A 25,371-nucleotide genomic window follows, 5' to 3' on the forward strand; every position below is an offset into this window, starting at 1 on the left:
ACTTTACAATCTGTATGCACACTAAATCCACCATAATTTACAGTTACTATCTCTGTTTTTTTAATATATATGATGCATTGACTTTTATAATTCGTAGGACGTACTATTCGTGTTTTCTGGAAATATGTATATGAATAGATAGGCATATAAGGCTCACTTAAAAAGTACTTTTGATGATAGATCTCGTGATTTTCTTTTACTTTACTTAAAGTAATTAAATAAATGCTGATCAAAGTTTGAGGGAAAAAACATCCTGATCAACGGTGTCATGTAAAAAGAAAAGAGGAGTGACAAGTTGGTATATTCATAAGGTCAATTGCTTATTTGACCCTGTTTTGACATGTAACTAACAATTTAACATTACTTTTTGTAGTTTACTTCTTTGACCCTTCTTTTCAAAAACGAAGCACCGGTCTGACCCTATTCCGTTTGGGTGAGTTAACGGTGTTAATTTAGGGGTAAATAGTCAATTTTGCCCTTGCTTATTTGACCCTGTTATATCTTACTTGTTTGACCCTATTATATGTCATACCTTGTATATATTCAAATATTTTAACATATTTGTAATAATTTTGGCTCAAGTTTGATAGATTTGTCACAAATTTGACAAATTTGAATCATTTTGTATTTGGGATGCGGGCGACAAATCCAGCGACGGCTCGAGGCACGGGCAGCGAGTCTGGCGGCGGAGCTCGAGGCGTGGGCGGCGGATCCGAAGGCGGCTCGGGGCACAGGCGGTGGATCCGGCGACGACGCGTGGTACGGGCGGTGGATCGGGCTTGGGGCAGCGGCGGAGAGGCAAGAGAGAGGGGCCCCACTGCCGCCGCCGCCTTCTACCTCCACGAGCGGACGCCGGCGGGGCTCCGCATCACGCCGCCGCCGCCCCCTCGCTGACGCCTCCCCGACACCCCCTCAGAGCTCCACCGCGCGTACTCGGAGCGCCGCCGCCGCCGCCCCCTCAGATCACCGCCGCTACACGAGTCGCACGAGAGAGAATGTGTGTTGCACGAGAGAGAGGGAGAGAGAGTTGCACGGTGGATGGATAGGGTTTCTGAGGGTATTTTGGGCATTATGAATATTAGTTACATTTTCTTCTCTCTTTTTTTGGTATTTTGGGCATTACGAATATTAGTTACATTCTCTCTCTCTCTCTAACCCATGTCTCTGGTGGATTCTCCAGGCGAAAACTTGTTTCGGATGTCCGAAATAGCTACGGCGATATTATATTCTGGATTTTGCAACTTTCTTAAATTGTCACATTGGAGGTTCTCCTTATTGGTGAGGTGCCCATGTGACAATTAATGTCCTCTGGGTTCATGGCATTACTTTACCAATCTCCTTATTGGTAAAGTGGTTCTCTTAAATTGTCACATTCTGGTGAGGTGGAGCTGGGTTTAGGCAGCTCCACAACTCCACTTCAGACCTAACTCCTGAAGCTAAATTTAGAAGTTGGATCTCTATCAAACATGCCCTATCTACAGATAGGCCACCATATATTCTGCAAGATTGCAAACTAATTAAATAAGTATTAGTATTACAATTAACAGACAGCAAACTAATTTGTTTTGTCATCAGGCATACTAGCTGACATACTAAGGTACCAGCAACCGTGTTATTGCAAGTCTCTCTGGAAGATTATCACATATACAGGCGCAGTGCAAATTAATTGACGAGGATCTCGATCTGTCTGTCGAGCCCTAGCTCCACGAAGATGATACAATGTGCAGCTCGACCAACCTATCAATTCATAGGTTGATCGTTAATATTAGTAACTTTTCTCAGTCCGTGGCTCTCAGCATCTGATCTGCAAGCCATACTATGACCTTCTCCTTGATTGCCTTAAGCAATCCACCCGCTTCCTGAAATTAAGTTTTATATAATTGCAGTTATTAGACGATGAATTAGTTATTTAATTAATGGCCAAATATTGCGGCCAACACGTACTAGCTTAATAATTAGAGTACTAGTTAGTAGAGTAGTAGTCTTTCATGGTTGGTTGATCAGTCAAAAGTATAATATATATTTATTTCATACGATATTAAATAACATACTTTGATCGTTATTTTAAGTACGTGTTATGTTCTCAACCGATATAAAATTAACATCAATGAAAATGCTTTAAAATATAAATATAATGATATAACATACATAATACTTAACATATATAACCAGTAAAATTATTAGTTAAAAGTTATCGAATCTAATTTTCTTAAAAGATAGCGTCCTGTAATGTAGGACATGGGGTACCTCTTTGTTCCAACCATGAACGAGAAATACGCTGAGAGAAAAGGCATCGAGTGTGGAGTACACATGGGCTTCACGGATATTCAGTCCAACCTCAGACACCAACGCAGATAGCTGCATATTATATTCATATTATATTGTACTCAATAATAGTTAACTGCATAATGTTTGCACAATATAAATGCAACTAATTAACTAAAACCATGCATGCATGATAATTCTCCGCAAAAGAAAAAAAAAGAGAAAATGATGCATAACATACTAGCTAGCCAGATTAATTAGTAAATGAACCGTACGTGTGTTACCTGACTAAGGAGCTTGGGTTTGTCAAGGCATACGAAAACAATCTCATGGACATGAACCCTGCTGTACAAACTATATATCTAATTAGTACATGCTATATATTTATCGACAAATTTTCTTCTAAAATTTTGACAGAAGTAATTACAGCACAATTATAGTACAACTGTAGTGTAATTATACTGTAACTTGCATGTAACTTTCACATAATTTTGAACTGTATATTTGTTTCAAGATTTGTGCAAGTAAAGAAGGAAAAAAGTCACTGCGCGCACAAATATGAGAGGATTTTTTCCCACGATCTCCATTTCACCGAAATAGCATGTTACAGAGAGATTCTTAAAAGTTATATACAAGATTACATGTAAAGTTATAGTGTAATTATATTATGATTGTACTATAAATACATCTGCCAAATTTTTAGACGATAAATATATAGGTGATCCTAGTACATATCTACATTCATGCTCCAGTTTTAATGGGATCATACATATCATCTCAGTACGTATATCAAGAAAGCTTTATATCACATCAAGCTCCGATCCAACACTAGAATCAATATTACTCCTACTTATTAGGAATTGGTTACAATTTGCAACGGGCAATGTAACTTGCATATTTCACTTTGTGTAAGGTTTAGCGAATACTTTTAGTTTATATAAGCATATATGTTGACATAAGTTTTACTTTGCACTATGTTATGTCTAATAATTAATATCCAAGTGAAATTTTATAAAATATAAGTAAAACTTGTAGAACTTGTTGAATCATGATGTTTTACAGTCTCATTAAGATATTATGAAATTTCACGAGATTTTCATAGGTTGATGATATATCGTTCTGATGTTAAGTAACTTATGTCAACAAAACTTTGGCGCGTAAAGCGAAATTATTAATTTGCTACACTACCCTTTGTGCAAATTAAAGCAAAACACGTTACATTTTACACTATGCAAATTAAGTGTAAAATTTACTCATTAGTTAATATTTGCTTCACTTCAAAATGTATGACGCGCTTTTCGTACAACAAAATACCCGTGGTTATTTGATATGGGCTAAAATCATGTGGTAATTTCGTGGAACTCAAACCATAAAACCTGGGGTTTTCTTTTTTATTTTTTTTTTTAAAAAAAGGTAGTAGTGAGGCATATATACAGGCGCACGTACGTACCTGACGATGGAGGAGGAGGAGGAGGAGGAAGAAGAAGAGATAGTGAGGAGAAAGCGGGCATGGACGACGGGGCGATTGGCGGGGTCGGCGCAGTCGGCGAGGAGCTGGAGGTGGATCAGCACCTCCTCCGCCTTGCCGCCGCACATGTCCACCAAATACCTCGCCGGCATCCGCCTAAAGTGGAGACGGAGCTGGCGTTGGAGCTGATGATCATGCTGCTGCAGGAGGCCTCCACTCTCCGCCAGCCGTTCGTATATCCTCTCTGCCGCCGCCGCCGCCTCATCCTCCGTCACCGGCGCCATTAATTGCTATATATGCTACCTGGTACGTGTGCTTCTCTTCTCTCGCGCTGGCTCTCCTCCCGGCCGGAGGCCATCAATTGTGGCTCATTCTTCATATTTATTTACCCTCTTTCTACTCCTAAGTACTAAGTAATTAAGAGGAGTCTTAATGGTTAAGTATATATTAGCCGCCTCCATTGATCGATCCATCGATATCATCATCAGAGTGAGGACGTTCCGTCCCGTCCGTCGTCCTCCCCGCTAGCAACAATGCAAAAGCTGCAGATCCATCCATCCATCGATACACACCATGCATTAATCAAATCAATTACAATGATTCGTTCAGAAAAAAATATCAATTACAATGTACTAATTAAGGTGATACATATATATCGATCTTTCCAATCTAGGAGTATTTATCTTAATTACATGGCGTCTAGTGCATATGGCTATCTTCTAGGAGATGCTGGCACGCGCATGCATATGCGCCACGAACAGAAATCACGCACACATGACTACGCTTGCCGCTTCACACAAGTCGGACTCTGCTTCAAAAACTTTTAACCGTGCGTTAAAACTTTCATTTCGAAAATCATAAATTTTTAGTTTCAAATATAAAACTTTATCTCAAATCACAAAACTCTTCCATGAAACTTTCATCTCATAATTACAAAAGGAATTATACCAAAATCACAAAAACTTTCAATTCAAACCCAACTCTTTCATACAAAAAGACATAAAACTTTTATCCACAAACACTCAAATCCATCTGCCTGTTCGGTTCTAGCCACCCATCGATACCTTCCAGGCAGGGACGGATCTACAGTACTAGAGCCAACACCGACGACTTTCGGCAAAACCTATAGCAAAACTACTTATCCATATATTATAACACTATAATCTAAGTATTATCAGCATAATGTGACACCGATAGACACGTTATGACACCAACGAATCGATTTTCTAGATCCGCCACTGCTTCTAGGCCATCACCCAACCACCGCTATAGCCCCAAGGTTAGGGCACCGAGTCCAAGGACCTGAGAGCGTTGGAACATGAAGGAGTTTGAGAAGGAGAGGAATGATATTGTAGGAAGAATAGCCGGTGTCTTAAGCCTCTAAAGTAGACCTTATATATTTGTGAGAGTAGTCTTTATGGGATGTATTTCGTTGAGCTAGCTATATGTACATAAAGACTACCCACAAGGGAAAAAACTCTTCCATCTTTTACGGTAGTGCTACTCTCTCTCACTCTCTCAATGTCTGCTCTTAGGTTGGTGGGATCCATCTTAATACCCTTCTCTTATCATATACATTATGTGTATGACGATATATTTTTATAGGCCCTATGATAATATTAAGGTAGGTCATATACATCGAGCATGTCTTTAGAAAAAAAAAAGACGACGACGGAGAGACGCAACAAGCAACCGGGCATGGCCAGCCTGAAGGAGGTGAGGCCCATGCAGCCCGTTAAAATTAGGCCTTCCTCTATCTTCCTTTTTCAGGAATTCGGCCCACCAGTTAATCATCACCGGATAGTTAGCTTGAGCTAATCGACTCGCTCTCTTTATCAACAAAAAGTAAACAATACTACTAATTAACTTTGGTTGGTTGGGTGACATTTTATTTATTGGTTGAGGTTAGTTGGATAGAGTAGACTTGCTCGGTATCTTCCAAATCGTTTCATATTCGTGTTTACTGGAATAATGTTTTCATATATATATATATATATATATATATATATATATATATATATATATATATATATATATATATATATATACTAGTGCTACTAGTACGTATCTTGCCAAATCTCAATCGACCTCATAAGTCATAATGATAATATAAAGAGTTCATCCATGATCCATCCCCTTGCTGTTTCTCTCTCAACTGCTTCACACTGTTGCTCTCTTCCCTCTCTGCACCTGCAACCACCACCACAACCATATACCAGTACCATCGAGGAGGTTGCCTTCTCTTCCGGTCGGAAGCTTGCTTTCCTTTTCTTCTTCTTCTTTTCAGATCCAAGGTTAATTTCAGCCGACACACACAGGAATTGAACCTGTGCTCTTCCCAGGTTTCTGTCTGTCTGCAAAGTTGGCCGCTTTCTGCAGATTCATTTCCTTTGCCACGTTTTCTGCTGCAAAAGTTGGATCTTTGCAAGGGGGACTGGCTGATTTCATTTGAGGCTTCTGAATAAGTTGGGGAGCTTGATTTGGAGAGGGTAAGATACGGATGTTCCTTTTCCTTCTTCCGCCTGATTAATTGATTCCATCCCTACCATCTCCTCCTCCGTCTTTCAGGAGAAATTCTGATTTGGTTCCTCTTCTCTTCTTGTGTCCAATTTGGTTTTGCACTTCGCATAGAAAAATACAGAAACATTTATATTTATCCAATTCATTTCTCTAGCTACTCAAACAGCGCTTCGCTTCTCTACCCTACCCCTTGTGCAAAGTTCTTGCAGATCTTAGAATTTCTCCGCACCAACATAGGACATATGCAATCTATTGCACATCACAAAGTTGGGATAACAAGAGCCAACCTTTTATCCTCTCTAGTCTCAGCAGATAAGGGGTCAAAATTTTACAACGCTGGTGTATGATGTAATTAGATTATTTGTAATTAACGCGGCCTTTTGTTGGCCTTTCACTATCACGGAGTTGGTCGCCTACGTTGAGATCTTGTATTAAGTTTGTGACAATAACTTGTACTCACTAACCGCGGTAGCCCACCACTTTAGACTATTCAAATGGGAATGGTATGCTCTAGAGTAGGCTTGACTTAATCTACATGATTGGATTATTTGTCCTGGATTCCTTGTTGAATGCTACTAATCATCTTCCATGGTGGATGCTTTAGTTTTATTCCATGGCACTAACTGCTTTGTGGTCTTCATTGCTCTGACATCACCGAGTAATCACTTTTGTCCTTCTCAGGTTACTTTTTTGGGGGTGATGTTTCGATTTGCAAATCAGAACAAGATTACTTAAGGTATTACCATGGTGTACTACTGTGATTTTGTTCTCCACGTACTTTCTGATTGCAGGAGCTCAGCAGTTGCTGATGTTTTATCTTGTGCATATGCAGTGCTGCTAAGCTCAATTGGAAGTGGAAGATCTTGGTCACGCGGCATCAGGTGAAAGTTTGGTCGCTGTGCATTTTTCACAAGGGATGTCTTTCCGCAGCATAGTCCGTGATGTTAGGGACAGCTTCGGGAGCTTATCAAGACGGAGTTTCGAGGTGAGAATTTCAGGCCTCCCTGGTCTTTCTGGCCATCACAGAGGGAAGTCCCTTGGATCTTTGAGCGAGCTGCGTGACAGACCTGTAGTAGTAGATCAAAGCAGATGGGTTGGTCTTCCTCCTGAATTACTCCGTGATGTGATGAAAAGACTGGAGGAAGGAGAGAGCAATTGGCCGTCCCGCAAAGATGTTGTTGCCTGTGCAGCAGTCTGCAGAACATGGAGAGAGATATGTAAGGATATAGTGCAAAGCCCGGAAATCTGTGGAAAGCTCACTTTTCCTGTGTCTCTAAAACAGGTAAAATCATGCTCAATTATATGTATGGTACCTTTGTGTAAAACTGTAAATGATTACATGAGATCAATCAAGCACGTAGATATATGCTAAGAATGTAAAGTCTTACCAAAGTTCTTGTGAACAACACATGTAGTCTATGGATAGCCAGCCAAAAGGATATTCTGGACTGGGGATGGGTGTGGGGCACATCATCACCCCACCTCCTTTTAAAAGTGTAAAGAATTGTATAGCTTATATTTCTTTTGCCACACTTGTAGTGTAGAACAACCAAAACGAACAAATGGTTGTGTTTCAAATCATAGCAGATGCTATGTTTATCAGGTAACACTGAAATTCTTGTAGGCAATTGAAATTAAAGACTAGATTCTGCAAATAGATGTGTCCTCTTATGAATGTCTGCACCTGTCTTTTATTAGATAATGGAAGCTTTATTGATCTCAGTCAAGTTATGTCTGCACCTGTCTAACTTTGATTTTTCATGTACAGCCTGGGCCTCGAGATGGTTTAATCCAGTGTTTTATCAAAAGGGACAAATCAAAATTAACTTATTATCTCTACCTGTGTCTTAGCCCTGGTAAGTATATGTAACCGCATCTCTTATTAATATTTAAATACCTACCGAACATTTTCTCAGTATACATGAAAGTTGTCACGCATGGTTATTCTTTTTTCCATTAACATTGGTTTAGAAACATAGATGGATGCAATGCTAATAATATGATTTCGATCATGTAGCTGTGCTCAGCGAGAACGGAAAATTCCTTCTTGCAGCTAAGAGGAATCGTCGGGCAACTTCTACGGAATACATAATTTCTGTGGATTCTAAAAACATCTCACGGTCAAGTAATGGTTATGTTGGAAAAATGAGGTGATGCACCATCCTTCACTAAGTGTTCCTGCCTAACTTCATTAACTTGAGTTTGGCATAGAAATATGCATTGAAATCTGACACTGCAAACACAAACAGGTCAAATTTTCTTGGCACCAAATTCGTTGTCTACGATACACAGCCCCCGTACAATGCTGGGAGCCTCATGTCATGTCAGCATGGCAGCCGGCGAATCTCTTCTAGGAGGGTTTCCCCAAAGTTACCCACCGGTAGCTACCCAATTGCTCATGTGAAATATGAGTTGAACGTTCTTGGCACTAGGGGGCCGAGGCGTATGCAATGCACCATGCATTCGATCCCAGCCTCAGCAGTTGATCCTGAAGGTGTGGTGCCTGGTCAGCCAGAGCAGCTTCTCCCTGGTCCATTCGAGGAGTCGTTTCGCAGCACAAACACCTCCTCCAGGTTCTCTTTCATGGACAGATCTCTGGACTTCAGCAGCTCCCGCTTCTCGGAAATCAGTGGATCAGCGAACCAACAGGGCGAGGATGATATACCTGAGGCTAAGGAGAGGCCTTTGGTTCTACGAAACAAAGTGCCAAGATGGCATGAGCAGCTGCAATGTTGGTGCCTCAACTTCCGTGGCCGGGTAACTGTGGCTTCTGTCAAGAATTTCCAGCTGATAGCTGCTGCGTCCTCTGAATCGTCACAGTTGGAGCAGCAGCAAAACCATGCTTCGAGTTCTTCTTCGGCATCCGATCATGACAAGGTGATCCTGCAGTTTGGTAAGGTTGGCAAGGACATGTTCACCATGGACTACCGGTACCCTCTCTCAGCATTCCAGGCTTTCGCCATCTGTTTGACCAGCTTCGACACCAAGCTGGCTTGTGAATAACATACATCAGTACTATAAGTAAGTGTGTTTGTATAGCGTGTCAGTGTGTGTGGATAGTATAAACATCAGTCAGTCTCGTTGTGTGCAGATGCAGGTGCAGTTTGTTGTTGCTGTTGATTTAGTTGTCTGTTCTTCTTGTGTGGCAGATGTGAACAAAGAATGGCAACACATCTCAAGTGCAGTTGTTTGCTGCTACTACATTTATATCATGTAAGTATTTGGAGGTTGGAAGTGGAACAACCCCAGGCTCCTCTAGTTTCTCGAGAGGGTATGCATCTTACTTGCGAATGTGATTTATCTACTCGGTCTATATATCTTGGTATCCTTTAGGATCATAGCTGCTATATGAGAGAAGCTACACTGCTACAGCCTGCATATGTGCTTGAAGGAGCCACTTGGAAAGGAGGCAATATCAGTTGATCGATTCATAGGCATGCAGATTATGTACAATTAACACTTAACAGTAATGAAGCACCATTCCTGCAATCTTGGAAACAAATCCTAGATGAGAAAAAAAAAAGAAACCTTCATAAACTGCTTAACGGGAGATCTTTACAGGAAGAACCCTATGATATGACTGACTAATCAACAGCCCACTCAAAATCCCAGGAAGAGATGGCAACACTCAACATACGTCAAATGACATCCGGATTCCATTTGTACACCTGATGAATAACAAGTTGTTGGTTGTCAGCAATCCATGAAAACAACTTCACTTTTCACAGCCACATTCATGTATTTGTCAACAAAGTACATCAGGATGTTGTTTCTTCTCAGGAGATGAAGGGAGTGCAGCATTGCCAGTTGGCAAGATCTCCAGATCTCTAACCTCACTAGAACTCTCAATCTTAGTTCTTGTAATTGGGATCTCATTGTCTAAACCAGGTGAGCAGTCAGCTCTGCGATATTTCACGCCATTGCTTTCAACTCCCAACTCTTCGTCACCCAGTTCATCTGACCGACGTTGTGAGGTCTTAAGGATGTCGAGGCCCATCTCAAGATCATCCTCGACTTTGGCTCGTGGACGGTGGGGTGTCTCCTCTTCTGCTACATTGGAACGGCTGATTCGTGGCGGTGCTACCCCATGGTCCTCTTGAACAATTGCTCTCAGGTTGATCCTTGAAGGCGCTCTTTTGGTGCAGAAGAATTCAGAACAGTTGTTCATGCAACCACGGTCAAACACGTTGGGTTGGTTGTTGTATTTGTACTTGAGGTTCTCATATGTTGTCTTCAAAAAAGGAAGTGGAAATTCAATTCAGATCATAGTTTTCAATTTTTCATAAATGCAAGAAAGAATTAGTGTACATGATGCATCATTGCAATACTTAATTCCATTTCTATTCTCAATAAAAATTCATCCAGTGAGATTTGACTTGATCACTAGTGCACTAAATTCAAAATAGCAGGTAGGCATTTCGGACCTGTGGTTATGTACATAACTACATACAAACCTTCTGCATGATATTTAAAGGTGACCTATATACCTTTGTCAGCAGAAAGGCTACACATTTTATACTTTACCATTCACTCTGTATAATTGGAGTACTAACCTTATTTGTTGCAATGAGGTAAGAATGGAACCCTGTGAGACCACCAACGAACCAGAAACAGATGAAACAATATGCCATAATTGCCACTGATGCTGGAGATTCTTTAATTGCCTTTATCACTGAATGATGATCCCTATTCATGAGAAGCTTGATGTGCAAAGCGCACATTGAAAATATGTAGATGCACAGGATGGCTGCTGAAGATACAAAACAGAAGAAGTAGCGATAATTGCGCTGCAAAGGGGAAATAAAAGCATATTAACTGAGATGGTTTCATATGAACAGCTGTCAGGGTGTAGAAACTAAAGCCACCCATAGCTGGATTATTTTATTTTGAAAAGAAATTAAACATAACAGACCTGTCCAATGCACTGCCCAACCCAAGGACAGTGGTGATCAAAGCGCTCGACACAGTTATCACATTTGGAACAGTGAGAGCAGCGCGGAGGTCGATATATCATGCAAGTGTCACAGTATTTTACTTTCACGGGCACACCATTGACCAAAATCTCCTTGACCCGTGGGAACTGAAGAGTGTGTGGAGCTGAAGCATCATGAGAAAACTCTTCCACAGGTGGATGTGAGTTCCGTGGTACAATACCTGGATCTTGAGATGAGGTCAAGAAGAGCAGTAACAGTACCTAACAATCAGGTTTTGCAGAGAAGGATCCTATGATTTTGGCGGTGTCTGTAAAAAGTACTGTGAAATAAAATACGATAAAACAATCTACACACTCTAGAGATAGAATATTTTTTATAAATTTTGGAGACCAGTAAGATAAATGATCATGATAATATATACAACTGAGTATATGTAAGAGGCAAAGAGGACCAATTGCACTGAGAAAAATGAAGACCAAAGTATCAATCAATCCAGTGAACATCTTCTAAAAAAGGCATTGAACATGATAACTCGGTAAACACACAAAAAAAGTTTGGTTCATCAATTAATGAGATATATCGAAGGTTGAAACAGGGTATGTCATTATAATCACAACTCGGATGATCCATCACTTGATAAACTAAAAGGAACCTATAAGATCCCTTTCCATTAGTGAAACTATGCTCGTAGCGCTTTTGTCAACTGTATTAACAACACAACATTTTAAGGCAATGAAGATGACGAACCCCAGTGAATTACCAATTCACCTCATGAAAAGGACTACAGCTTTACTAACATATTGACCTCTACATTTCTGATTACCAGATAAGATGCAACAATTTGTTAAAATATTAAATTTCCAAAATACTGCTGGATTCATGATTATATTATTTGTTCCATATGGATAGTTAGCAGCTTTCAACAGATCTTTCATTTCAATCACATCAGGTTTTCTGTTGAAGGGTCTAAAATAAAGTTGCTTTCTCATGATTGTTGGTGACAGGACAAATCCTACACAGGAACCTTAGCATAATTCTGAAGTACAAAGGCACAGAAAGCCTACTTACATAAATTGAGAGGACTATGGTAACAGCAAGAATTGCATACCCTGCATTATATGCAGGAAACATGTGTATGAGATGCCTCGCCACAAAGTAGCAGAAGACGGCAACCGGGATTGCGATTAGAGAGAAAGATAGCAGAGTGGCCTTGGCATCTGGTCCAAAGATAAACCTTCCACCGCACAAGATTATCTGAACAAAGAGAAACACGTTGATGACACATTAAAAATGTTTATATTAACTGCTGGTATAAACTGCAAGCAAAGGTGAAAATTCCGAAATCCTAAAAGGTTTGATATGATATTGTGTAAAATCTGCAGTTGTCCAACTCCATCAGAACTCCTATCAAGGCCATTGTTTTTACACTAGCCTGAACTCTGAATAAGACAAGTTGCTGAAAGCAATAATTCTAAAGAGAAGAGTAAAAAGAAGATTTAAGCAACGTAATGTTTGCAAGTGTAGCACATTATTTTTTATGCAGCCTGAAGTCAGGTTGAATTAGCTGCAGAAAGACAGGACCTTGGGACTCCTGTCCCAATTGGATTATGTTATTGGAAACAAAAGAGGGTTATCATCCAGAATGGCCCCAAAGCTCCAAACTGATTAACGATAGTTTATTCATCTAACTCATCAACAGTGTAGTAAAATATAGTACAAACCAGGCGCACAAACCAATTAACTAATAAACTAGCCTAGCTAACCACACACAAAGATATGGGCCGGAAGCAGTTTCCTTTATCTAATCCCCAAAAGTATTCGTCAGAGCAGGTTAGAACAAATCACATCGCGAAATGTTAGGCGCCAACGGGACAGACAGAAATGGAAGCGGGCAAAATCAACAGTCGATCCGAACCCAAGAAAAGCGCGGATTATGGGGACAAGAAGGGGGACGGGGGCGCAAGAAAGAAAGAAGAGAGGGATCGTGGAGGAGGAGGAGTAATCCAATCTCACTCACGTTGTTGCCTTTCCAGACTTGGTAAACCCGCTGCTGCTTGGCCGTGGCCATGGCCGCAGGCCGCACGAAGGAAGAAGAAGAGGAGGAGAAAGCCACTCCACAACACTTTGGCCACTCTTCCTTGTTGTAGAATCCTTTATGATTTGATTTCCTCTTGAAAGGGAGAAGGAAAAGGGTTCAGGACAGGAGACGAGATGCCATCAGCATCACTTGGGTCGTCTTCTTCTCCCTCCTGCGTCTGCGTCTGTGTGTGTGATCTGGGTGTAGGGGGAGCTAAACGAAACCTATGAGGAAGGCAAGGCAGGCTCCTATATCCATCCAATCCTACCTTCTTGTTAGCCCGCCCCGGACTACCAAAGCATCTCTCTCCTCTCATCCTCTACTCTTTCTTTCTTTTTTCTTTCTTTTTATTTATCCCCTATATACTCCTTACTACTAGAGAAACAAGAACTATCAATTGATGATGGTATTATCATTAATGTGGGGTCTTAATGTCTGCAGTTGATCATCCAGTTGTGATATTCAATACAAATAAAAATTAATCACAAACTGTCCAAATAAAATTAATGGCACTCTCTAATATAATATATGATAAAGTATTACTTGAGTGATCGTGCAAATTTGTTTTTTGTTCGATCACACGGGATATAAATACGTGTACACACACATATGAGTGTATCTTCGAATTATATTACATACCATGAGCCCATCGGATTTTTCATGTGAAGTTTATTTAGGAAATGTAATAATTTCACATGTTATTCTTTTTAAGGAATGTCACTGAAAATAAGGGACAATTGATTGCGTTGTGATACTACTATAAAAAAAAGTTGCATGTTCATAAATTGTGGGAGTACAGGTAACCAGGGACCATTTATGCTGGTGACATGTTGTACAGGAAGGACAATGGACCATCACTGTTGCAGTGGAATCTGGCATAGCAAAGCATCAGATCCCTTGATTATAAGAGATCAATGTCTCCCTTAATTGTCACTCACATGTTCAAGGCAGATGAATGAATTTATTAAAACACCCCCATTGGACCATATTTGTCCAAAGATTAGTCAGTAGTTCCCATATGCATTTAGACAATTGTCGTGTGTCCGTGTACAAAGATTATGCTTTAGCTAACTGACTAACCAGTTATTCCTTATCCCTGGAAAGGATCAACGACATTTTTCTAGTAACTACTTGGGTTACACACATACACCATGCCGACAAAGTTGTTCAAACAGATTGTTATCTGATTAGAGAACGTGTAAAGAACAATCTTGGTGGGAATATATGCTTAGTTTGATGCTGTTATCCACCGACTAAGTTGAAAAAATCAGGCATCCAGCTAGTAGCACAACCTGGAATTTCTTGGAACATAAAGTGCATAAGATCAAGAATAATCCTGATGACATATGCAGAATCTGTTCCATTTGCTGTCTATGCATAATAGGCATATTTTGCACCTGTAAAAGGTCTTACCACTAACAACATTTTTTTACAATGCGATTGCAGTTATTTTATGATCAATAAGATCACTTGATATGCAGAAAAATATTGCCTCAAATAAAAGGAATGATCTACAGCTCGGCACATGAACAATTTCTCCAGCTAATCTGGCATCTACAGCTCTCATTAACAAAAAAGAAAAAGAAGTTACAAACCAATGGAACAGGTGGCTAAAAAAAGAGCAGAAAATTTTGCCTCAGAATGGCAGTACAGTATGTGCTTGTACCAGCAGAGCACAAAGATAGCACAAGCTCAAGTGAATGGGTCTGCTCTTAATAAGAGAGTATGACCAGGATCAGAAGTGCCACTCCGAAGAAGAAGCTCAGCTTTGGTAGTACAACCCGAGCCATTGCGCCGCTGGAACTGGAGCTGCCGCCTGCACTTGTGCCCTTGCCGCCGCTGGGTGCCTTCCGAGGCGACGGCGGCGGTGAAGGTGGAGGTATCACACATGTCCCGAATGTCGAATTCGCCTGCAGCTCAGAGGTCACAACATCATCATCATCATGCAGATACAATACAAGAAATGCAATGGAAGTTCTGATCCAAGTAAACAGCCAGGTGTGGTTGCAACATTAACTACTAGATAGATGGCCCCGTTTTCATCATTAAGACATATCATTCATAATCCCATCACCTATTGTTCTGCCTAACATCTAAGAGTAGACTTGACACAATATCCACTTGCTGATGAGATGCAACCTAACTTGCCTTTTCCATTGCAAAATATCACATAAATATGTAGAATAAATAGCTACACCATTATTCTGATTCAGCTTTCCATGGTATGCAACATTTTTTTTTATCAAAATGTAACATGTTGTTTTTTACAAGTAGAACTTGTGGCCAAGAGAAATGTTGTATGTCCTTACCTTGCAGTATGCGATGTTGTCACACCCACATACTAGATGACCATTTGCGATGTCAGTAGCTAAGGGAGCTCCTCCACCATCGCTCCTCTGCATGATTCAGAGTGGAGATTTATAATAACAAAAGATGTCCAAACATATTTCATATGGATTAAAGAGTGAAACAATTCCCAAGTTGATGTACCATGTAGAAATCAACAGCGATGTAATTGGGCCACCGATTGCCCGAGAGATCATGGCAGGTTTTCAGCATGCTAACAAGTGGCGCTGAGTTGTTTGCGCAAACCCCTGTTTGACTTGGGTCTGTTGTGAAGAAGTTCATCAGGACAAGAGACTGGCTTTTGGAATCCATGGCTGGAGACTCTGCACGATTCGGGCATTTACCCTCTACCATCCCTTCATTTCCATCTGCACAGACAAAAGATAACAGGTCAAATAAGAACATAAATGTTTCACGTTCTGACATCACCAATTTTGTTTTGAAATCCTACATTGGTTTTCCACGACGTAACTCCACTCGTAAGCGATCCCCTCGCTTGCTTCTTTTGATTTCTTTGATGTGAAGACTAGCAGGCGCTCGTTCTGGCTGATCATGTCCTTGAGTAGAGGCCAGTCGCCACCGCTCTTGGGCATTTTAGCCACTGGGAACCAATACTTCATGAGTCCAGAAGCATTGAATACTTTTGGCAGAGACCCAGAAGCAGTATAATCTTCCAAGAAAATTGTGATTACTTCTGAAGGGTTACCGTCAAGGAACGTCCGGATTTCTTTCAACACATTGATGGCAGGTTGCTGACCACAAAACCAACTCAACGTTAGAGTTACAAGATCAACATACTCTCGGTGTGAGAGAGAGGAGAGATAGGAGAAAGAGAGAAATGCCCAGTTGATCATCTTACAAAGGCTGTGAAGTTAAAGCATTTCCCTTGAAATGAGTGGCACAGCCAGACATCATTATTGAAGTCGTAAGTGTCAAGCATCAAGCCCCTAACACCATTCTGCATGTTATCAAGTAAGTTTCCAATGGTTAAATTTTTTTAATAACAAATAACGAGTCAAAATTCAGAGTGTGAATGGACAACCACAAGATACAGGTTTGTATCTTTGTGGTAAAAAAATGAATTTATTCAGTAGCTGCAAAATAGGCCACAGTATTTTTAGGTGGGTTTGGTGGATTTTTTTTTTTTGAGAAAAGGCTTGTGACCAGCTTTTTTAAAGAAACCATAAGAGTGCACACAGAGTCTGGAACATGTTTGTGGATTTTCCACCCTCAAAGACATACGAGTAGAAAATCCTCAGCCGTCACTGTTGAGGAGTGGCTTAATTCTGAAGTGTGATGAGAAAAAGGAGCTGCATCAAGTTTACACTTTTAAATACAACAACTGTATTTATAAACTTTGGTATAAGAACTTCCTACTTTAGAACGCCAATTAAAAAGAAAAAAGTAAGATGATATGGTATGATAAACTGAGTGAGTATGGCCCCTTTGTTTTCTTAAGACCAAAGCAATCGATATCTTCACAGCTTAGTACCAGAACCAGATATGATTACAACAAAGTCTACTTGTCAATCGCTACCTTCAAGAATCTCTTTCGCTTTTAAACACATTGAGCATCACCACGGTTTGAAGATTTAGTTATTTTGAAGAGGCAATAAACAATATAAGAATGTGAAAACATGCTTAAGTTGCATCAAGTCATTCCCATGGTGAACACCACAAAAAAAGAAAACAAAGAAAAAATAGAAAACCGTGTCATAAGTTGCAGCATGTGAGGAAAATTTAAGTCAAACAACCATTAATCTGTTGTATCTTTCAGCTGTATTTATTGAAAGCCAGAATTGTGCCAAAGCTGGTAAATGGGCCAACCACAGGCAACTAAGACACAGAAAATGGATGCATAAGCTGTAGCTAGTTGTTAATTCTTCTTTGTTTACTCCCTTCTTTAATTAACCTCGAATTATTCATAGTCTTTGTATGGAAAATGTCATTGCAAGAAGCTCCATACATGTAAACTTTAAATTTAAAATCTGTATTGTGTGTTTGTCTTGGATATTGACCTTAATATCCAATAAGGTGTGATTTGGTAGCACAAGCCCGGAGGCAAAGGGAAGACATCTAACATGAAGTGAAAAGGGATCCAGATATCTAAAAGGGAAAAAAAGAAGAGTTGAAAAAGGAGCCAGTTTGATTTTGTCTGCAGGCACCAGAGTTGGAAGAAAAGCATGGCGATATAACATTAACATGTGTTAATTGCAAAAGGACAGTCTTTTTTTGTGTATAAGGTAATGGAGAAATGGTGCGTGCAGACTTGCTTTGTGGGTATGGAGTTAATATATTCCTAAGAAAGACAAAAGGAGTGGGCAGGTAGGGTGGTGAAACCCTGTGTGTGTAAGCATGACCTTTGGTTTTAGATCGAAGATGGCGAGACCTACTCAACAACCATCAGAATAATTTGTTAGATGGATAAGGAAGCAGGTAGAGCAATAATGCAAAGAAAGATGGAGGTGCGTTGTCCATTATTATTATTATTATTGGTGGTAAAAGGGGAGGATGTGATCGAAATCTCTATTGTGGAGATTGAAAGGGTCAGGCTTTGGTAAAGTAAAACTTGGATTACAGTGAAATAAAAAGTTATCTTTGCGTAGAAACTTAATATTGTTGAGTAACTCAATAGCATAGCGATTATCGTCAAGTGTTAATATTGTTGGCTAAACTGTATGGCATATGGCACACAGCCAAAGGAAAATTACGATTCTTCATGTTTTACGGAGGGAAAGGAAGGAAAATCGTGTTTACCTAGTCGGACTGCAATACTAATACTAATAGTACCAATTTTTATTACTAGCACATCTCATGAAGAAGAGAGAAAGAAGCGAGCGGTGGGGCCCACACGGCAGGAAAAGGAAGTGGCGGACAGGTGGGCCACAGCCATGTGACGGTCACCAACCGCCGCGGGCGCCGGAAGCGGAGAAGAAATGCGGCGGCGATACCTTGAGCTGGGCGGTGATGGTGTCCTCCTGGTTGGTTTGGGTGATGAGGGCGGAGCCGGTGGCGGAGGAGGAGCCGGCGAGGGCGTACGAGTTGTGCGTCGTCAGCCATGAGTAGTTGTTGAAGGGGAGACCCGTGCCCTGCTCCGTTCAACCACTATCCATCATCAGATCCATGAATCCATCCAGGTCCAGGAGCAACAAGAAGAAGAAGAAGAAGACGTACGTGCGTGAGCGGGTCGATGGGCTTGGCGCGCGTGCACGTCTTGTCGCCGCCGCCGCCGCAGTCGCTGCAGTGCAGCCCCGCGCCGCAGTCTCCCTCCGACGAGCACGTGTCCCCCACGCTCGCCGCGCTTGCGCCGGAGGCGAGCAGGACGAGGGCGAGGGCGAGGAGGAGGCGCGGGGCCATGGATGGTTGCGAGGTCGACTCGCGGCGGCGGCTTAATTAGCTACTACACTAGACTTGATTGATTTGAACAACCTTACCAATACAAATATGCAATGCCAACAAGAGGAACAAAGAGTATTAGTATTACTCCTATATTGTAATACTAATACTATTATGTAAAAGAAGAAAAGTAGAAGAGGAAAGAAAGAAGAAGAGGGAGTCCAATTCCAAGTCCCACGACACGAGGAGGTCTATTACTATTTCTATTTTGTGTTAGTACTCCCTCAATCCTAAAATAGGTACAATTTTACACTGTTTATGTCTCACATTTAAGTTGACAGTACATACAGACCTGCTTTTATTTTTGACAACACATACAGACCTGATCAACAAATTAATTACTCCTGCAATCTTCTTCTCTCTCCGATACGAATTCATCATCGTCGTCATCATTTATAGTACCAGTGTTGACAAAGCTAGCTATATAGTAGCTAAAGAAATGTAAGCTGGCATGTAGTGATTAATGTACTCGTACGTGCCACGGGTAACAAACACGTCTGGCCGTGGCCGCCCGGCGACTTTTTAATTTGTTCCCAAAACACTATCACCTTGCTTAGCTGCCTTTCCTCAATTCATCCTCTCTCTCTCTCTCTCTCTCTCTCTCTCTGACAATCTCTCCGTCAGCATTTCTAAATTCTAACCCAGCATTGCTTACTTCAATCTTCTCGCCCTCCATCTCAGACTTGTTCCTTCATCAGGGCCAACCAGTCATCCTTGTTGATTGTCTCCGTCTCTATCTACACCTTGCCGCCTCTCCTCAATTCATCTCATCCTCCTTTTTTTTTTCTTTCTTTCTTTCACAATCTCTCTCCCTCAGCATTTGTTTGTAATCCGGAATTGCCTACCTCAACACGATCAACATATGCAACTAACCTTTCTGTCAATTTATCTGTCTTGCTTTTCTCTACCGACTGAATCAATCTTCTTCTTGCCCTCAATGTCAGACTTCTCTTTTTTCCTTCAGAGCCAGCCAACTTATATAAACCACTACATTGTTTTTTGTTTTGCTAGCCTCATCCTGCCGTGCCCCCCTTGTTGATTGTTCTAGTAGGAGATAGAGAAGAAAGAAAAGAAAAAAAAAAACCATGATTCTAGAACTACACAAGAATGCAACTACCAGCGGTCAAAATCCAGCCGTTTGCCAAGTCTAATTTTCACCATTCCCCCATATGAACGAACACTCAACCAAAACCATGTGTCCAGATAGATGGACCATTTCTTCCGCTCACACGTACTGTATATCCATTCCAGACGCCAAATTTTGCTTCCCGACACTCATCTTGGACCATCCATATATATATATATATATATATATATATATATATATATATATATATATATATATATATATATATATATATATATATATCGCACCTGGCTCTGCAATGCAAGCCCATTATATCCACCATAAGCTACCTAGCTACCTGCATCTCTCTTTTTGCTAATTCCATGCATGCTGCTTCTCAACAAGCATTCCACCACAGATGATGCATATAAACATGAATTCATGCCTTCAAGCATCTGATATTTACACACCACATCACATTTGCCGCCCGGAGTTCTGCAGTTTCCACACGACTATTTACACAACCACTTTCCTCTACTATAAACACTTGTGAATCTTAAACTGAATACTGATCCACATTGGGGTACAACTAGCAAGGACGCAGTGTACATCTTCACAAGTGCAACCGAATATTTACAGACCCCCCCATATATAGGGTCAGTTTGGAGCTAGCGCTCATATGGGCTTCCACGCAGTTATGACCTCTTGGAACATTTCCAGCATCAGCTCACGATCTGCGTGCTGGAAGAAGCTATTGATCTCCTCCCTCACATCGTATATCTTCCCAAAAACAAACAAGTAGGTCAGGCACCCTTTCTTCAGCTTTTGCAGCTGGTACAGCCACGCGACGTGAAGCCTCTCGAGGACATTGCTAGAGTTTATATCCTCCAGGAGGCTCTCCTCGCAGCAGTCCTTGATATCAGAAATGCTGTACTTGTTCGCTGCAGCGAGCAGCGAGAGGCGGTGCTTCCAGAACTGGTCTAGCTTTATGGTCCCGTAGATGAAGCCAATCAGAGCAGAGCAAGACTCAAGGCACATGTCATTTATGTTGATTGTGGAGGACTCCTTTTCCTTGAGATCATGGAGGAACATGCTTTCAAACACAGGAGAACATGATGCAAGGATGGCCTTATGGGCCTTGAGGACACCATCAGTCGTATTTATGGTGACGTCTGCATGTATCGACTCTGTGAGCATGCGCGAAAGGCATCCGAGACTGCTCTTACTAGCAATGTTCTGCACCGCTATGCTTTCATTTGGCCAAATCGAGGTAGATGATTCTGCAGCCTGTAACCATATCACATTACATTAGCATATTATTATTATCAGTAGGCATCTGTTTGAACAGTAGGACTTGTCATAACCTCCAAGCCACATACATACATACATACACACACATATATATATATATAAACTACCGTGTAAAGAAAGAGAAGTGTGAGATGTTCTGAAAAAGAAGCGGAATTATTTTGGAACCAATTTTGAGGACAAGAGGTGGATACTTGCATTGTTAGAGGCTATCTTCAGGTCCAAAAACTCAACATCAATAGTGAAACGCCCAGCGTACATCGTATCAAGTTGCCAGAAAAAGTCTTCGCTGCTTCGGAGGAGATGCTCATGCACTGTCAGGAAAAATTGGACAATACTTGTGAAGATCAATGAGGCTGCCCATAACATCAGTAAAACATCACTGCAGTAGCTATAGAAGCAAGATGACTATGGAATGACTTGGAAATAAAAGCCATTGGGCTGTTAATGCTTGAAAGTGAACATTACCCTATTTTCGTTCTATTCATATTATAACAATGACAAAGCCACCCAAATTCCAGTAAACCCAGTGTCCTGTGAAAATTAGAAAACAGACACCTTATGTTTTATGAAGGAGATGGTGGAGCTGTTTTGAGCTTAAAAAGGTTCACCCAAAACTAAAGCAGTAGAATGGAAGGTAGAAACAGTCTTCTGCGTATAGCCCTTCCCTTTGAGTTATTGCTCACATGATAGTTGGAATTAAAATGAAAGTGTTATGCAAGAAAACACCTTTTCCCCCCAATATGCCCTACGAGTATTTCATAGAGAAATATGATGACCATATGCATAGGGAGGGTCTGACTCTTTGGGAGCATCTTCAACTAGCCACCATACCTGAATGGTGAATGGTACTACTAGAGTAGATAGCTGGTAAGGGAAGTGAAGAAGTGCTCTATTAGACAATTTGCAGATAGCATGTTAAGTGGTCAGGTCAGGTCAGGTGTTCAAAGTCTGAAGATGGCATGGAGAGTGAAGACAAGACATGCTCTAAAACGGGGATGGTCCATAGCCTAAAGCTAAATATGGTGGTGGTGGCAAGAAGAAAGAAGAAAGTAGAGGAGTATATGTACCAGGGGAGACGCAGGAGCGGCGTGGCGGGCCGGACCAGCAAGCTCGGAGAAGGAAGCGGGCGAGCGGGGGCCGTTCCTTGGCCACCCGCCCGGGCTCCGGGAACAGCCTCACGTATACATATCGAGCCTTCTCCACCGATAGGTACCTGCACGGATTCGGATCGAATTGGCGGATGATTTGAATTGATAGGGCAAATCGGTGATCTCTGAGTAGTGGGGGATTGGGATTGGGAAGGGAACCAGTTCCAGATGCCGATCTTGAAGGAATCGGAGCGGCGGTAGGAGGAGGGGCCGAAGGTGTCGATGCGCCACTGGGCCAGCCGGGAGATGGTCTCCACCCGGTTCTCCCTCTCCATCCCGCCGCCGCCGCCGCCGCCGCCGCCGCGCCGTCTCCTCTCACTCTACTTGTAATAACTCCCGGTAACATAACTTATTAACTTTTCCTTTTTCCTGGTCAACAACATTTTTCTTATCTTAGAAAAAAACAAAGAGATAAACTAGATTGTAGCTAAAATAAACCTTACCAATTTTTAGCAAGATGGCAATATTACCAAAATTTTAGCATGATTTCTTATATATTTATCAAATTTAGTAACAAACTAAACGTAGATTTTATTTGACAGCTTTATAAAAAATAATATGGTTAAAAATGGCATCAAAATGAACAGGCACTTTCCGAGCCATCATATTTTTATGGGCGATGCAATGTATCAAAAAAAAATACACACAATTTTGAAAAGTAATTTTGAAATAGAAGATTTCTATTGTAGTATAAATACACACAATTTTGGAACCGGACAACACAAGATGCTCAAGGGAAGAATGCCAAGAGAAAAAAAAATTAAAGAAAAAAAAAAGGTCCCACCGGGATTCGAACCCAGGTCGCCAGATTCAAAGTCTGGAGTGCTAACCACTACACCATGGAACCGTTATTGTTGCTAATTATATCTTTAAACTTATTTATACAAACAATATTCGTTAGAGCCCACTTGAGACGGCCCATTAGTTTATAGAATGATAATAGCTAGGCCTCTTTCGTCAGATGGTTCGACCTTCCAAGTCCAACTGTACGCACCGCTTCAAATCTGTTTGCTCCCTCTTCAATTATTCTCCTACATTGTTTACGAGGTTTAGGGCTTATTCCTTCTAAAGAAATTGTAATGGAAAAGTACTGAAATATGTCATCCTTTAACACTAAACTGCCCATTTGTTTTAAAAAAAACTCACGAAAGGCAAATTTCATATCCCTCTACTTTAGGAGGAAAAAAAATCCACTTCAACATAATGTTTTCAATCCTTCTGTACTGTTTACCGAACAACCATAGAAAAGTTTACTATGTTTTTAACCCTTAGGTTTGCACATGTATTATCATATATTCCTACTTTTTTTTTCTATTTTTATGTTGTGAAAATCCTACAAAGCAAATGAGCCCTTGAGGGAAACAAAACTTTTTTTTACCAAAAATGTGGTGACACTTTTGTTCATTTCAGCCCTATATATGTAATCTCTCTCTCTCTCTCTCATTTTAGTATATAACTATCTCTCATATTATATCTTCTAGGCAGTTGATTAATTACTTTTAATTTTGTTTCTCTTAAACACATGTATTATCATATATTCCTACTTTTTTTTTCTATTTCTATGTTGTGAAAATCCTACAAAGCAAATGAGCCCTTGAGGGAAACAAAACATTTTTTTACCAAAAATATGATGACACTTTTGTCTAGTTCATTTCAACCCCCCCCTCTCTCTCATTTTAGTATATAACTATCTCTCATATCATATCTTCTAGGCAGTTGATTAATTACTTTTAATTTTGTTTCTCTTAAACATTGTGTATTAAAAAAAATACAATGTAACTGCAGAAATTTATAATATAACTTTAAAAATTTACAATATAAATGTAGTTAATATATAGCACAAAAATGATTTGACTATTTTCTATTTAAATTGTGGCGCAATAAATATAGCTAGTCAAGAAAATAGAATATCTCTACCATATCTATACTCCTTTAAAAAGACTCTAAAGTTGTGTTCTTTTGGGCGGGTTGGGAACCTCTCACCTCCACATGCAAAACGGAGCGATAGATTAACACATGATAACGTGGCAATGATGCATCTGTCTTTCCCTACCTATTTCCGTTGTAGCTTTTACATATTACCCACTTAAACTTCTTAATATTACATAAGAACTAAATCTAAATAGATAGCCACATGTAAAATTAAATTAAGATAACTATTCCATATAGGAAAAGGTAGATAACATATCTCACAAAAAAGTACTTTTCTTTATTTTGAGAAATATTGTGATATTTTTTGTACTTTTATCACTAGCAAAGTGCGACATTTAGCTAGTTAGAAAAGCTAGCATACGTCATACCATCCCGGTACATATATAAAACAATATAGTCATGTAGTCCACACGTTATAGCCGAAACATGGCCATACCTTATGCTCAATGTCCCCATGCCCAAGCCTAGCCATGTGACCACACCTTGATTCTCCACATTCCTCCTCTACTAAATTGCTCATGTCGAAGAGCATATGCAGGCCTAGCGCAACAAATACATGCAACTGGGTGAGCCTATTTGATCATACATAACTTTCCCCCTAGTTTTTTTTGTTCTTAACTTAATTTTTCCCCTTCATTTCATTTGATTTCATTTGTCAGTATTAACTAATGCACCATACCCTTTTATTTGTATATCTTAAATTTCTTACTCCAAGCACTATTGGAGCTATGCATATCGACTGGTGATACCATGATAATCTTATGTATTCAAGGGCAAACATTAATAATATTTAGCGATGCTACATTGATGATACTCTACTAATGCACCAATTACACTTATAGCATGCTAAAGATAATCGTAAACATATTATACGGTCAATACACCAACAATAATGATAAACAATGATG

General features: G+C 40.4%; 4 protein-coding genes and 1 non-coding gene across 8 annotated transcripts; 1 reads left to right on the forward strand and 4 right to left on the reverse strand.

The window, feature by feature from the left end:
- Positions 1-1,594: 1,594 nt before the first annotated feature.
- Positions 1,595-4,017, reverse strand: LOC127782491 (serine/threonine-protein kinase STY8-like). The gene is made up of 4 exons (XM_052309696.1): positions 3,716-4,017; positions 2,550-2,619; positions 2,248-2,358; positions 1,595-1,859 (listed from the first exon to the last, which is right to left on the reverse strand). Exons 1-4 carry the CDS (start codon positions 4,015-4,017, stop codon positions 1,779-1,781), a joined length of 564 nt encoding a protein of 187 aa, XP_052165656.1. The 3' UTR covers positions 1,595-1,778.
- Positions 4,018-5,814: 1,797 nt separating this feature from the next.
- Positions 5,815-9,440, forward strand: LOC127782278 (tubby-like F-box protein 12). Of its 4 annotated transcripts, none has more exons than XM_052309412.1 (7): positions 5,815-6,222; positions 6,935-6,989; positions 7,086-7,535; positions 8,022-8,109; positions 8,271-8,403; positions 8,503-9,274; positions 9,403-9,440. In XM_052309412.1, exons 3-6 carry the CDS (start codon positions 7,170-7,172, stop codon positions 9,254-9,256), a joined length of 1,341 nt encoding a protein of 446 aa, XP_052165372.1. In that variant the 5' UTR covers positions 5,815-6,222; positions 6,935-6,989; positions 7,086-7,169; the 3' UTR covers positions 9,257-9,274; positions 9,403-9,440. The 4 variants fall into 4 exon arrangements, with proteins under 4 accessions (XP_052165372.1, XP_052165373.1, XP_052165375.1 ...); XM_052309413.1 differs by having other exon boundaries at positions 5,815-5,981; positions 6,076-6,222; positions 8,503-9,440; XM_052309415.1 differs by having other exon boundaries at positions 5,816-6,222; positions 7,086-7,238; positions 7,333-7,535; positions 8,503-9,440.
- Positions 9,441-9,983: 543 nt separating this feature from the next.
- Positions 9,984-13,589, reverse strand: LOC127782279 (protein S-acyltransferase 8-like). The gene is made up of 5 exons (XM_052309416.1): positions 13,205-13,589; positions 12,256-12,441; positions 11,166-11,447; positions 10,807-11,040; positions 9,984-10,484 (listed from the first exon to the last, which is right to left on the reverse strand). The coding sequence occupies exons 1-5, from the start codon at positions 13,253-13,255 to the stop codon at positions 9,999-10,001; spliced, it is 1,239 nt and encodes a 412-aa protein (XP_052165376.1). The 5' UTR covers positions 13,256-13,589; the 3' UTR covers positions 9,984-9,998.
- Positions 13,590-14,638: 1,049 nt separating this feature from the next.
- LOC127781980 (PI-PLC X domain-containing protein At5g67130-like) lies at positions 14,639-22,871 on the reverse strand. The gene is made up of 11 exons (XM_052309057.1): positions 22,691-22,871; positions 22,451-22,596; positions 21,579-21,694; positions 20,751-21,359; positions 18,785-19,000; positions 18,562-18,699; positions 16,470-16,568; positions 16,062-16,362; positions 15,755-15,978; positions 15,574-15,660; positions 14,639-15,174 (listed from the first exon to the last, which is right to left on the reverse strand). Exons 1-11 carry the CDS (start codon positions 22,804-22,806, stop codon positions 14,977-14,979), a joined length of 2,250 nt encoding a protein of 749 aa, XP_052165017.1. The 5' UTR covers positions 22,807-22,871; the 3' UTR covers positions 14,639-14,976.
- Positions 22,872-23,306: 435 nt separating this feature from the next.
- TRNAQ-UUG (transfer RNA glutamine (anticodon UUG)) lies at positions 23,307-23,378 on the reverse strand. The gene has a single exon. It is a non-coding gene; the product is annotated as a tRNA-Gln (tRNA).
- Positions 23,379-25,371: the final 1,993 nt, after the last annotated feature.

The sequence above is a fragment of the Oryza glaberrima genome, chromosome 8 (assembly GCF_000147395.1).
Source record: "Oryza glaberrima chromosome 8, OglaRS2, whole genome shotgun sequence".
Taxonomy (NCBI): domain Eukaryota; kingdom Viridiplantae; phylum Streptophyta; class Magnoliopsida; order Poales; family Poaceae; genus Oryza; species Oryza glaberrima.

Excerpts from the sequence above, each read along its gene's own strand:
- LOC127782491 (XM_052309696.1), bottom strand. The coding sequence starts at position 4,017 with ATGGCGCCGGTGACGGAGGATGAGGCGGCGGCGGCGGCAGAGAGGATA. Across the intron at positions 2,359-2,549 it reads AACCCAAGCTCCTTAGTCAG|CTATCTGCGTTGGTGTCTGA; the intron begins GTAACACACGTA and ends TATAATATGCAG. Across the intron at positions 1,860-2,247 it reads TTCATGGTTGGAACAAAGAG|GAAGCGGGTGGATTGCTTAA; the intron begins GTACCCCATGTC and ends ACTTAATTTCAG.
- LOC127782278 (XM_052309412.1), top strand. The coding sequence starts at position 7,170 with ATGTCTTTCCGCAGCATAGTCCGTGATGTTAGGGACAGCTTCGGGAGC. Across the intron at positions 7,536-8,021 it reads TTCCTGTGTCTCTAAAACAG|CCTGGGCCTCGAGATGGTTT; the intron begins GTAAAATCATGC and ends TTTCATGTACAG. Across the intron at positions 8,110-8,270 it reads CTACCTGTGTCTTAGCCCTG|CTGTGCTCAGCGAGAACGGA; the intron begins GTAAGTATATGT and ends TCGATCATGTAG.
- LOC127782279 (XM_052309416.1), bottom strand. The coding sequence starts at position 13,255 with ATGGCCACGGCCAAGCAGCAGCGGGTTTACCAAGTCTGGAAAGGCAAC. Across the intron at positions 11,448-12,255 it reads CCATAGTCCTCTCAATTTAT|GTACTGTTACTGCTCTTCTT; the intron begins GTAAGTAGGCTT and ends CCTGATTGTTAG. Across the intron at positions 11,041-11,165 it reads TTGGGCAGTGCATTGGACAG|CGCAATTATCGCTACTTCTT; the intron begins GTCTGTTATGTT and ends TCCCCTTTGCAG.
- LOC127781980 (XM_052309057.1), bottom strand. The coding sequence starts at position 22,806 with ATGGAGAGGGAGAACCGGGTGGAGACCATCTCCCGGCTGGCCCAGTGG. Across the intron at positions 21,695-22,450 it reads CCGCTCCTGCGTCTCCCCTG|TGCATGAGCATCTCCTCCGA; the intron begins GTACATATACTC and ends TTTTCCTGACAG. Across the intron at positions 19,001-20,750 it reads TAACTGCGTGGAAGCCCATA|AGCCGCCGCCGCGAGTCGAC; the intron begins TGAGCGCTAGCT and ends AGTAGCTAATTA.